This window comes from Mustela nivalis (genome assembly GCF_964662115.1).
Source record: "Mustela nivalis genome assembly, chromosome: 9".
Classification (NCBI taxonomy): domain Eukaryota; kingdom Metazoa; phylum Chordata; class Mammalia; order Carnivora; family Mustelidae; genus Mustela; species Mustela nivalis.
In genome coordinates, this window is record NC_139028.1 from 44,480,713 (window position 1) to 44,494,019 (window position 13,307).

Sequence of the window (13,307 nt, forward strand, 5' to 3'; positions counted from 1 at the left end):
TTTATTTTATTATTATTATTTTTTTAAATGAGAGAGGGACACCATTTAACAGCCAGAATCTAACTACACAGACTCAAGTTTAACCAAATATGCTGAACCTGGAGGGCCTAAGGAATCCCAAAGAGGTGGTAGAGACAAGTTCTCGCACACTGTGAAATGCGGCTGGTTTTAGCCTGGAATAACACATGCACACCTCAGCTCATCAGCTCCCACTCAACCCGAGAATGTGAGACGATCACCTCTACCAGTCGAGTTTCCCTGCATCAAGTATTTTACTTTTGGCTTTCTGGCCCAATAGCATGGAAATTCTGCAGAGTTATCCATTTTCAGAAAGGAAGAGTTAAAGTGATTGTACTCACTGAGACGACAGAGCTAAGAGTGATGACAGACATTCCCGGGGCGCTGCCTTTAGTGGACAGCGCCCACCTCTGCTCTGTGCGGGGGTGTGTGTGTGAGGAGACGCACGAGCGCACGTGTGTGGGAGACAATTGGATGGGAAAACCAGGGATCGCAGTAAGTTAGAGGTTAAAGGACAAAGAAGACCCAGTTTCACACAGACAGACAAAACAGGGATTGGCTCGATGCCCCATTTTCCAGGAGCAATTTCATTGCAAAAATATTCAGAAAAATAAACAAGCAAGCCCAGAAAATAAAATAGAACCAAATTTCTTTAAAGTGTATGACACAAGTCCATGAGGTGATAGAGGAAAAAAAACCCTCACAGTCATCAAACCCCTAAACACTTAATTCAGTGTGATTTTTATTTTTATTTTTTAAGATTTTATTTATTTATTTGAGAGACAGACACAGGGCATGCGTACACATGCGAGAAAGAGAGAGGGTGTGCAAAAGCAGTGGGGAGGGGCAGAGGACAGACGGAGAATCCCCTGATGTGGGGCTCAATCTCAGAATCTTGGGATCATGACCTGAGCCAAAAACAGATGCTTAATGGAATGAGCCACCCAGGCACCCCCAGTGCGATTTCTAATATGGACAAATTTCATGACCAAGTGGGGCACAATAATCACTGTGTTTAATGTTCATTTCACTCTGCAGTTCTAAGTAGTAACCACATCGACAGTCTACCAAGGTCTTCATCAGGCTCCAAAGTAAGAGCAGAGAGTTCGGTCTTCAAAGGCAAACTACCCTGGGCAACAGAGATATTAGTGATCCGGCCGGAAAGAACCGTCTCCCTCCATTACCACCCGAGAGAGCTTTACAGCTTACACTTGCACTGCAAGAGTTCCTTGGGCTTTCTTGGCCCTGGACTCCTAGATTCAACATGAACACCTAACAAAAATTCAAATGGGCCAGTCACTACTTTTCCCTTCCCTCCAACTTCTCCATCAGCCAAGGTGTCTGCTGGGGGCTTTGTGATGTAGCCCTAGCTCCTTGGCTTGAGTTATCCAGAGAAGTCACTACTCTTTGGTCTACAGTCTTGCTTTCTCTTACCCAAGGGCTAGAATCTCCAAAGGTTCCCTTGAAAAGGATGACTCCTGGTGCCTGGGTGGCTCGGTGGATTAAGCTGCTGCCTTCAGCTCAGGTCATGATCTCAGGGTTCTGGGATCAAGCCCCGCGTCGGGCTTTCTGCTCAGCAGGAAGCCTGCTTTCCTCTCTCTCTCTCTCTCTGCCTGCCTCTCTGCCTACTTGTGATCTCTGTCAAATAAATAAATAAAATTTAAAAAAAAAAAAAAAGCATGGCTCCTTTTTAGTACTCGACGTTTGTAAGTATGATTACCAAGTATTTAAAAAGAATTCTAATAACAGAGTTTCTAAAAGAACACACAGATAATGGAACACATTAATAACCATGAAGAGGGGTGGTACTTCATGCCTGCCCACATGTGCCCACATGCCAGAGCCTGACAGAGGGCACTGCCTGTCGCCAGCTTCTGGGTATGTCTGCACCAACTGTTACACCCGCTTACTCTGCTATGGGCCACAGAGCAAGATGACCCAACATGCTCAAACCTTTACTCAATATCAAATCCCAACCTGGTTTTCCTGCTTTTTATTGGTAAAGGGTGACCATCCATCCAGTTGCTCACTCACACCCCTTTCTCAGGTTCTTTTACTGCCATTACTCAACTGGTCACTTGAATCCTACTAATTTTGTCACTTCCTACTCTGTCCCCTAACCTCCATCACTACTTCTGTCTCACATCAGGACCTCTACCTCTCTTGTCTAGATACCAGCATCTCTGTTAATTAGTCTCCCTCCTGGTTTGCCTCCCAAACTAGTTTCAAAAATATAAGCCTTGTAAACAGTGAAATCATAAACACATCTGAAGATGAATATAGGTGAATAAAATACATCTGAAGATGAATATAGGTGAAACGTAGGTGAATACTTTTATAATCTTGGAGAGCAATAAGCATTTCTAAGCATGATATAAAGCCTGGAAGGTATAAATATGGTTACTTAAAAATATCTCTTATAACATAAAGAACACTGTAATCAAAGATTGAAAAACTGGAGGAAAATATCTGCAACATATACAGCAGAGGACATGTTAATTTCTTTAATATACAAAGAGTTCTTACAATTCACTGAGAAGAAAACCTATTTGCAACCTGAAATAACATCTCAAGTCCCTGTCTTGCCACACCAGGAGAGGAAAAGGCACAAATATCATGTAAAGGCTAGGAACTGAAAAATCTGTTAGACATCACGGGTAGCAAACCTGCTTCAAATGCCCTGCCTAGATTCAATGACATTAAACATCAACACTGAGATACCTTTAAGATGTTGAAAAATGCCTCTGGATCGTCTTGTTTATGCCTATGGAACACAGTGAGGCATGTTTGCACAGAACAAATCATTCCCTGTAAAGCTGGAAGGCCCTCTTGGCCTCTATTATTGATGTGTTAGCTTTCAGCCAGAAGGTTAACGTTTTCAGGAAAACTTTTCAACTCACACAACCCCAACCCTTATTATTCCATCACCACAGTCTGGGCTGGGAGGCAGGAACAAAGGCCCCTCAGGTGAAACTAACTGGCTTTTCCACCCTGACCCAAGCTAAGTGACAAAAGAATATCCCCCACAAGAAGGCAGAGTCCCAGCAGGGTGACATTCCTGACGTAACTGCCAAGACACCTCCTCTTACCCAGTTACATGGGAACCCAAATCCAGGTATTAAAATCTTAAATGCAGAGAGTACAAATGACTCCTCTTTTGAATAAAAGCTCGGATGAGAGGGTGGGTGGACTGTGCCCATACGAAGAGGTAAAATTTGTTAGGAAACGGAACCATTCAACATGCTGACTGCTGTTTATATAAATCTGAAACAAAGGCCAAGTCACTTGCAAGACATCCAAGGATTCTATGGCAAAACCCCTCAATGGTATTAGCATCCATTTACCGAAACAGAATTTTAAACCACAAAACTGAGACTAATAACTGAGTGCTACCATGAATAAATCTGGGGGAAACCAAGGAGTTTGAACCCAACCATACAGTTTTAGAAATTAGAAAATTGAACTGATTGTTTCCCTGCCTTGAGAATGTAAGGCTGTACTTGGGGGCCACACCTCAGAAAACCATCGTACAAGGGCTGGCTACTGCCTGAACACGTGACTTTCTGTTTTTGGAAGCAACTATCTGTAGTTTGTAAACACCTGACTCACGATGTTGTTGAGAATTACGATACAAAAATAAATCCAATTTTCTAAACAGCTTAAAAAAAAAAGAAGAGTTGAATTTTTACACTTGTGACATACACTGGATTTGCAGAGATTCAAACCCTGACCAATGATTTCTCAAACCCCTTTGTTTCTATCACTTGCCTCCGGTAAAAAAGACTAAGATATTCTCCCAATAAATCTAGAAGCCCAGGTTGCCACTGATCATTTTATTCTGGGCTCAGTCTTCTGCAAATGAGTGCCACACCTGGAGATGCACGGTGGGACCCTCGGTGACTGGATGCTACAAGGGGCAGCCAGGAAACGCTCACCCGAAGGAGCACAAAACCATGCCAGGAGGACCAGATCCCACCAGGCACCTCCTTCCCTTTCCGTGGAGGAAAAGAGTTGTGCCTCATTTAAAGGGGTGAGTGGAGGGAAAGGTTGTGACCTTGCTATTTCTTGGAGGATGTTCTAGAGAAATGGAGAGAAATTGTAGGTCAGAAAGACAGAATATAAACACTGCTGAAATAAGAGAAATCAACCTTGGCTTTATGTCTGGCAGACCTAGGAGGGCCTCCTCCAAGGCCCAGCAGCCTCTAGGTGACATGGAACCCACAAGAGGCAAACTGCCTACTTAGAAATCTACTTAAAATTAACAAGATTCCTTCCTCAGGCCCCCAGTTTTTAAGAATACCAACGCAGGACAGAGAAACGTGGAGACTCACTCTGGGAAGCGTACAGCCCCTCTGCAGCTCTGTCTTCGTGCCCGTCGTATTCCCTGCTGGACAGCTGCCTGTTGGCCGTCTCCAGGCGATCTATGCACACAGAAGACATGGTCACAAAGACGTGCATGTAGACCCAAAGTCACCAGCCCAGCAAGAAACGACGTGGGTGCCAGGAACCCCAAGCTGAATCTCTCTTGGCGAGAGGACTAGGTTCTAAAATCTGGGGTTGGGGTGCCTGGGTGGCTCAGTTGTTTTGAGTGACTGCCTTCAGCTCAGGTCATGATCCTGGAATCCCAGGATCAAGTCCCGCATCGGGCTCCCTGCTTAGCAGGGGGGTCTGCTTCTTCCTCTGACCTTCCCCCTCTCATGCTTGCTCACTCTCATTCTCTCTCTCAAATAAATAAATAAATAAATAAATAAAATAAATAAAATCTGGGGTCAGCAGCAGGAGCACGAGTTCTCAGAAGAATCATATAGCTATGTGCAAGGCCAGAAAACCTCTGTTCGGAAGGCCTTGAAAAGGAGCTAAGTGTCCTTGGCCTCAGACCCAGTCCTAGTCTATCCCTGACCACCAGCCCTACGGTTAGCCTGTGCTGCTACAGGCAGCTGGGAAGCCAAAAACAGAAATAAGAATGAACTAAAAATCAAAAAATTTTTTAAAAAATCAAAATGGATGGAGATTCTACCTAGAGAGCTCTACGTTTGCTCAAACCACTTGGTAAGTCTTCATTTATTCAATTCAATAATTCAGTTTGGTATATCTGTAAGGAATGTCCATGATTCCCAAGACAAAAGGACTGTGGTAATGGGAAAGGTAGGCTCTAGCCACTGGAGACCATCAGTATGTTGTTTTCGCCAATGAGGCAACTGAAAAGTGGCTTAGCTCACTGAGAGACAAGTAAAATGTTATGGCTTAAGTCATTCTTTGTTTGAGACTGCCAACATCCTACAGCAGGTGCCTTCCAACTTTCAGGGAGTTTATATATATCTACTTTTTTCACAACTGGGGGCTTTGTCTTTTTCCTCCAAGAGAATGCTGTCTAGCTCTGCCTTCTATACTCTATCCAGCAAGAGCTGACTGATGGCTTTCAAAGAAGGCTACCAAATGACTCAGCCTGATGTGGGAAGGGCTGGGCATCCAACACTGGTCTTTTCAAACATTCTTCTTCGCAGAGTCACAAATCACGCAAAGTACTTTTATTTTATTATTGTTTTTTCAATTTTGAAGTTCTATTTTTATTTTACTGAGTCAGTTTGATGCAGACCCTTAAAAGCAGGGAAGAAGCTGCACACATGCTCCCTCACTTTCACGGACTCATGCCTAGAAGCTGCCACTTCTCAGGCCCAGGGCAGCAACCCACAACACACAATCTACACTGGAGAAAAGAACAGTCCTGCTCTTTGAGCACCCCTGCCCCAGGTGGTTGGACTTCCCGAGATTACTGGACACAGCGTGGCCCAGAAAGCAGGCCGCCAGCTCCCTGGGAGTCTAGGGCAGGGAGCACATGGATGGGGCCAGACGTGCCTCGGAGGTCTCTGTTGAAGTCATGAAGCCTCCGGATCTCTCCTTCCAGTTTGTTTCTCATCGCCTTGTCCAGTGATTCCCGCTTGGTAGTGGACTTGACCAGGCTTTCATAGGCTTCTGAAATTCTCTGAAGTTCTTTTTCAAACTGCAAGAAAGAAGCGGCATGAAGGTGGGACTCCTGGCACGCACACTGGGGCCTCCGTTAGACTGATTCTTGGACACGCCGGCCGAGAAGGCGGGGTCTTCCTTCCACATCTCCGGCGGCACCGTCTACAGATGGTGCCATCAATTCCCCACCCCTCTGGCCTGGAAGGGCCACAACAGAACCTGGTTCTCAAGTCTGGCTGGACTGCCCGATGCCACCCTGCAGAACCCACGTTTCCAGACTCCAAGTCCGGTGCTCTTCCAGACACCCTCCTACCCAACCCCCAAGGAACATAAAATCCACACAAGGAGAGGCATCATTAGGCATTTTTACCCCTCTGTCTAGGAGCGTGTCTACATAAGGACACAGGACTTGTATCTAATTATAGACAAATGCCCCACAGGAAACCTCTTCATGTGAAGGAGCTGAACAATACTCCTGGGGTGAAGATCGTTCTCTCTTCCCTTCACTAAGTCAAGGACTGTGCCTTTTGTCACTGGCATATTTACATCTGTACCAAGTCGCTGTCACTGTCCCAACAGGAGTCCCCTACAGCTGTACGTTTTTGGAAGTAGATCCCAACAGCTCCCATTTTACCATTCCGTAGCATAAATGCAGGAGAGAGGAGCATGGAACCCTGAGGAACTGCTGCTTGGAGTTGGGACTGATGAGGGAGCAGGAGGCTGGCTGAGGACAAAGCAAAAGCTGGCGCCTTGCACCCCCCCCCTTCATCCGCACCCCTCCATATGTGTAGCATTCCTCAGGCAGCCCTGACTGCCATGAACAATAAGCAAATAGTTAACTTGCAGAGCTCACAATCCTGCTAGACCGGGAGTCTCCCTTGGCTTACAAATGTCCTAAATCTCACTAACAAAGACGATTGATAGCAGGATTGTGACACCCCACCAAAAAGTCTCCCAAAGATCTTAATGTTAATGGCTGGTCTAAAGACAACATTGATCCAGCAGCAAGGGCAAGGCCTCCCAGGCCTGGAACCTCCTGGCACCTTGTAGGCCCTCTTTAGCATATGAAAACTCCACTGAAACCTCCCTTCCCCTCACCTTCCCCCAACAGCAGGGTACATAACCTGCCATCCCTCACAACCCAGGGCAGCAGCTCTTCCTGCCCACAGGTCCTGTCCCCGTGCTTTAATAAACCACCATTTTGCACCAAAGATGTCTCAAGAATTCTTTCTTGGTCATCGGCTCCGGACCTCAGCCCACCAAACCTCACCTAGGTTCTAGAACTTCATCAGGACCACAGGCCAAGCAGGGAGGGTTGAAGCAGTAGCGCCCCTCACTGGGCACCAAGAGGCCTGTACCGTGTTTTGGGTTGGTCCACAGGAGAGCTCTGTCATCAAGAGCCAGGCACCCTCACTGCCTGCACCCCAACTGCTCGGATCAGAAAGGCCCCGCTGAGACCCCTGTAAGTAATACACATCCTAAGAAAGCAGGTATCGACCGTGCATCTTCTGTGTGTCTGGGTGCCAAGGACAAAGAACGAGGTTAACGATAATTTCTGGTCTCGGAGCACTCATAGTCTAGCCTTGGCCTCTCCCCAGACATGTGTGCTTCTCCAAGGCAACAAGATAAGGGGTGTGGTGCTTCTGGAAGCTCTCACAGACTAAACAAAGTCACTTTGCAGGGGTAAGAACAGGCTTCTTTCAGAAAGATTTCAGAAAGAATGCTCCTTCCAATAACCCTCGAAGGATGAACAAGACTTTGCCAAGCAGAAATGACCAAAGGGCTTCGCATTCTAGTCAGAAGACAGTGCGGGAGCCACGGCACACAGCCACAAAAGGAAGCGCGTGTCTCTGACATGACAGGAAGTCCAGGGATGAGAGGAAGACTGAAGGGCGGGAGCTACACCCAAAGGGAGGACTTACACCGCTGGGGGTGGTGGGGGGTGCGTCAAGACCTGGCAGCAGGTGCAACAGAGGAGCTGGTAAGATAGAAAGCCGGGGGTGTCACACACTGAAGGAGTGAGAATGCGGTTAGTGTCCCAGAGGTTACAACAAAGCCGGGAAGTCACGACTGGGAAGAGGTCCGTGAAGAGACTGGACAGTGTGGGGGCTTCTGAAAATTGGCAGCCCCCCAGGGTGAAGCGGAACACCAGGGCACCCCTTGGTACAAGGTTATTTTCCCAAAGGGCTCCTAATACCAGAGCTGATCCTTTGCTGGTCCCCTTATCTCACCAGGCCTTTCTGTTTCTTCTGACGAGATCTTGAATTGTGGGTACTGTGGAGAGAGAACAGCACAACCTAACTCCTGTTCACAGCCCTCCCGCAAATTATGTTCCTTCCTTTTAATTCTGTTTTCAAAAGAGATGGCTTCAGAACATACCGCCTGTAGATGGCTAATTTCCTCTATAAAGGTGGCCATTGTTTTCGGGCAAATGGGGATGCCTCGGGGACAGTCCCCTTCTGGGCCAGGGGGTGTCATCTAGTCCTCAGAAGCAGAGATGCTGAGGCATCCCCCAGGCAACTGCTGCTGCTGGCTCAAGCCCAGGACAACCGGGAGCCTGCCTCCAGGACGCGGAGCACTGGAACGTTTCGCGGGCTGATTTCACAGTACTCTCATCTGGCTGGAATTCTGTCCTGCGTATGTACTTTACGTCTCTGATCTGTCAGCTCCTTGAATGCAGAAATGGCCCTTCTGGTCCTGACACTGCACCCTGCCCCTGACACAAACGCAGGCTGACGGAACGACTCCTCAAACAGGTCACTCCTCAAGCCAGACTCGGGCACGGGTCAACTGCTCCCGATCGTGGCTTCTCTCCTGCACGGGAAGCGTGTCCCTCGGCACACTTTATACAAGGAGACTGAGGGATCCCCAGGGCAGCACAGTTACTATCTTAAATCCGAAAACAATCGGGAACTGGGATATGGTTACATGCTGGGAGCTACCCACTGAGAAAGGGCAAAGGTCTTGGTCCAGGACAAGGTACTCCCATCGTCGTGATGGAGCCGTTTGTCCCCTTCATTGTGTTAGGGAAGACAGAGCTGTGATGAAATGGAGTGAGTCCAAGGGATGCAGACTTTGTTTCAACAGAAGGGAGAATATCCAAACTATGTTTTCTAGAAATAGGCCCAGTAGGAGGGAGCGTCTCTCCTCTGGAAACATTCAAGTGAAAAATGAATGATCTTTCAGGGACATGAAGCGAGGATCCCTAGGGGTGAGAACTTGACCTACAATCATTTTCAGAATTTTCGGTCTCACTTCAGTCTATGACTCAACTGCACACTCCTTCAGAATGGGAGCCACCTGTGTCCCCCCCACCGTCCAGAACACCAAAGCTTCCCCTGACATTTGCTAAAGGCAAGGGGCAGGCTGGATAGGTTGGCTTTGATATGAAAACACCCGGGACAGTTCAGAGTCCCAGGAGGAACCTATGGAGGCAGCCCCGGGTTTGCCTCCATGGCACCTGCCTTCCCTTCAGGCCGGTGTTAGGAAGCTCTCCGGCCAAGCTGCACAGCCCCTGGGATCCCACAGAGAAGCACTCCCCGTCCCAGAAAAGAACCAGAAGCAGAGAAAGAAAAAAGCTCAGCTACTCTGAGCTTGAGATACCAGTGTCTTCCCTGAGCCCCTTCATGTGCACAGCCCAGAGACCCACAGGACAAGACTGGCCTGCGGTCTCAGCCACAGAGCGCCCAATCAGAGCCACCACTGTTTGCTGACCAAATACCAGGGTCTCCACTCAGGCAAGCCTAGGGAACGGGAAATACCTGGCTCTTTCCCTTCACATGCCCACCTAGGTCCTGATGGCTTCTGAGGCCGAACCCTTCAAAGGCCCGTGGTCCAGTCCCACTGCAAACTCTGTCCATTAATTAGGTTTCAGGGAAACCGGGAGGAAAGAGAAGCAAAATGCATGGCCAAAAGGAAAAACGACAAACTACTCTCTCAGGGGTACTCAGCCGTTGGTCCCACACTAGCAATGAGAATCACCACCTTGTGCCTCTCTGGAAACAGGGTCTTCCTAGATAGGCCGCGCTCTGGCAGGCTCCGCATGTAGCCGTTCCTTCCCGCTGTGTTCCTGGCACAGGATATGTAGGCTAAGGCCTGTCATTAAAAATTCATCTACTTCTGGTTTTGCCCTCACAGTGAATCTCCACAAGGGTCCCGACACTGTGAGTATCCCAGATTGGATGTTACTGCTGGCACAGGGCGGCCCGTCCTTGGGAGCCACATGTGTCTCCACCAAAACCAGGGTCATCCTCACTAAGAAGTGAGGTCGTCCCCTCACCCAACAGTCCTGACAGATGGCCGAGCAGGGCAGCCCATGCATACGGAGGACCTGGGACAAGGCCCACCTCGGGGACACAAGCTGCGAAAGGTTATGTCACAGCCTTCAGGCAGCCCTTGTGTCTCTTGGTGCTGGTTGCAGACAACAGCTCGGGACGAGTGATGAACACAGCGGGCTCCATTAAAAGCTGTGTGTTCGGGGTGCCTGGGTGGCTCAGTGGGTTAAAGCCTCTGCCTTCGGCTCAGGTCATGATCCCAGGGTCCTGGGATCCAGCCCCACATCAGGCTCTCTGCTCAGTGGGGAGTCTGCTTCCTCCTCTCTGCCTGCTTGTGATCTCTCTCTGTCAAATACATAAATAAAAATAAAATCTTTAAAAAAAAAATACATTTAAAAAAAAAAAGAAAAAAAGCTGTGTGTTCAAACTGACAAATCCAGTCTGACATATGACTGACTCATGACGCGGAGGAACCATTTGTAATATTCAAGGGACTGAAGGATTTTTGAGTTCCAGAAGGGAAACCGCTTTTGATTTTAACTTTTTTAATCATCACAATCCTTTTGGCCCCAAAGATTAAGAATCATCGCCTGTGTGGGGAAGCTGAGCCCCTGGGAGATTGATTTGGTTTTTCAAAACAGAAATGTGCACCGAAATCAAGACAGCGATGCTTGTGATGGGTCAGTAAAAAGTATATGTTAATAATAATTAAAAAAAAAAAAATCAACCAAGAATAACAAGACCTCCCAACTTCTGCACCTTCCACTATTCAGAGACATCCATGTGGAAAGACCCAGAACCAAACTGCCCTCAGGTGGGTCTGCCTAACTCCTGGACCTCTCTGCCACAGGGCTTCACCTGGGAGAAGAAAGAACGACTTACTTCCCAGGAGGGGTTGGGAGCTCCTTCTCAACGTGCAGACTGCGCCTAGAAGGAATCTGCCCCAGTAGGTGTCTGAGGCAAGCTTGGGTCTGAGTAGGGACTTACAGCCAAGGCCACAAGACAACGTGCTTGTTTCCCAGCTTCTGGGGTGCAACCAGGGTGGAGGTGGGGCCGCAAACTTCAGGCAGCCCCTTTCTCTCTGGCTCTCATTCTTTCCCCTCCAGGAAAGGCATCCGGAGGTCTCTGAGCCAAGTCTGGTCTTGACTCCAGGGAGCTCCAGACCCTTTGGGCAGAAGCTCTGCACGAACGTGCTGGGGCAGATTCTGCCTGAAAACACTGGCACCACCAAGCCCACTGTTCCCAGTGTGTACTGCCAGGAAAGAAGAGGAACTCCCACTTCAGAAACGCTGACCAGCAAGAAGACCAGCTGAGAGGGAAACGCTACTCGGGCCAGCCAGCCGGGAGCACTAACCATCACACGAGACCAAATGGCAATGCTCCATGGCAATGCTCCTGTAGTCAGGCGGGCTTTCTATTCTGCCCTTTCCTCTTCATGAAAGCCCTTGGGTGTCCAGGACAGAGCCAGGAACTTAGACTCCTAGAGGGTCACTCCCACCAGAAAGGAAACTCTAGGGCTCTGTGGCTCTCCCACTCTGCCACATCCTGATGCCTGTGCCCCTCACCTCTTCCGTGCAACCAGAAGCCCTCCAGGTCTTGACACGTGGGACATCATGAAATCACTGCCTACAGCCATTCATCCTGCTGGAAGTTCTCCCACTGACTGTGGCTCTTGGTGTAAAGCCCCATACTCTTGATAGTCCTGTGGTAAGGACGCAGGCTGGACTCGCACGGCATCTCCCTGCCCGACAAGTGCTGGACAGCAGGCCGTCGCTCAGACTTCACCTGCAGCCTGGAGGCCACGATGCTTTCTGCAGAGCCCAGCTGATGAACCCCAAGGGGCAATCACATGGTTCCTGAGAACCCTGTCTCTCTCAACCCATTGCTCTGTGTTCCCCTCGGTGCTCCCTCTTCCACACTGTCCACCCAGGGGAATAAGACTGAACTCTTGTGTCTCGGCTCCAGGGCCACCCCACCCCCACTCCAGGGCCACCCCACCCCCACACCACACCTGACATTCTACTGCAGGGATGAGCTCAGAGGACGCTCCCTCTTTTGGCCTGGAAGCTTCTCCAAGGCATGCACTGTGTCTTATTCATTTGTCTCCGTAAAGCTTTGCATGGTGTCCAGCATAAAAAGGGGTCACTGACGGCCTGTGGTCATCAGCGTCCACCTCTGACGGGCAGTAAAAAATTCTGACGCTCCCAGAGACCCTGCTTCTCCCTCTCCTTCCATTGGGAAGTCACGTACCTTGTGGAGCTTGTCGGCATTGTCATAGTAACCCTGAAGTTCCTGGTGAAGCACCCGGTTCTCCTCAGTGAGTATCTCTACCATCTGCTGGGCTCGCTCCACGATAGCGAAGGCATCAGGCCCGAGCTGCTGGCTGGGTGAGGCGGCTGGCGGGGGCTGCGGGCCTGCCAGGGTCATGGGGAGCGGCAGCGGCAAGGACACGGAGTGCAGTGGCCCGCTGACCGGGGGGTTCTGGGAGGACATCGGGCTGTGCTGCTGCACCGTTGACGGGAAAGGGAGCTGGCAGGGGCGGCTGCAAGGGAAGTGGAGACAGGCATCAGACCCTAGGAACGCAGTGGGAGGAGAAAGTCCCCAGTGAGACCCCAGGCCACTGGTGTACATCCCTGTGCTGGAGAAGGATGGCGGGACCAGGCCCTCACTCACTGATAGGTAATGTGTTCTCCCTCTGGATCAGCACTGCTGGGGCGGCGGGGGTTAGCAGGGCCCTGTTCTCATGAAGCTTCCATTCTCGGAGACAGAGACAGGCGAGCCATCCAAACCAGGTCATGGGATGGGGGGCAGTGAATGGCTAGTTCATTCTGGGAGGGCAGGGAAGGGGACGTGGGTGACTGAGCTGAAGTCTGAAAGACACCCAGAAGGAGTCCATGGCTGGGGCAAGAGGGTAAAGGAGGAGGCAGAACAATATTCCAGGTAGGAGAACTGGCTGGTGTATGGGGCCTACATTAGGACCTAGCACAGGCAGACCCATGGATATGAAGCACGGCCAGCAAAAGTGGGACAAGGTAAGAGCAGAGAGAGCAA

The 13,307-nt window shown here is 49.5% G+C and overlaps 1 protein-coding gene across 5 annotated transcripts in view; it reads right to left on the minus strand.

Moving 5' to 3' along the window:
* The window catches only part of AMOTL1 (angiomotin like 1), a 92,784-nt gene that overhangs the window by 38,561 nt on the left and 40,916 nt on the right, over nucleotides 1-13,307 (minus strand). For all 5 annotated transcript variants that reach the window (XM_082684080.1, XM_082684081.1, XM_082684079.1 and 2 more), the window contains 3 exons: nucleotides 12,507-12,798; nucleotides 5,875-6,019; nucleotides 4,350-4,439 (listed from right to left, as the gene is read on the minus strand). In XM_082684080.1, coding sequence (XP_082540206.1) covers nucleotides 4,350-4,439; nucleotides 5,875-6,019; nucleotides 12,507-12,798 — 527 coding nt within the window. The remainder of the gene's footprint in view (nucleotides 1-4,349; nucleotides 4,440-5,874; nucleotides 6,020-12,506; nucleotides 12,799-13,307) is intronic.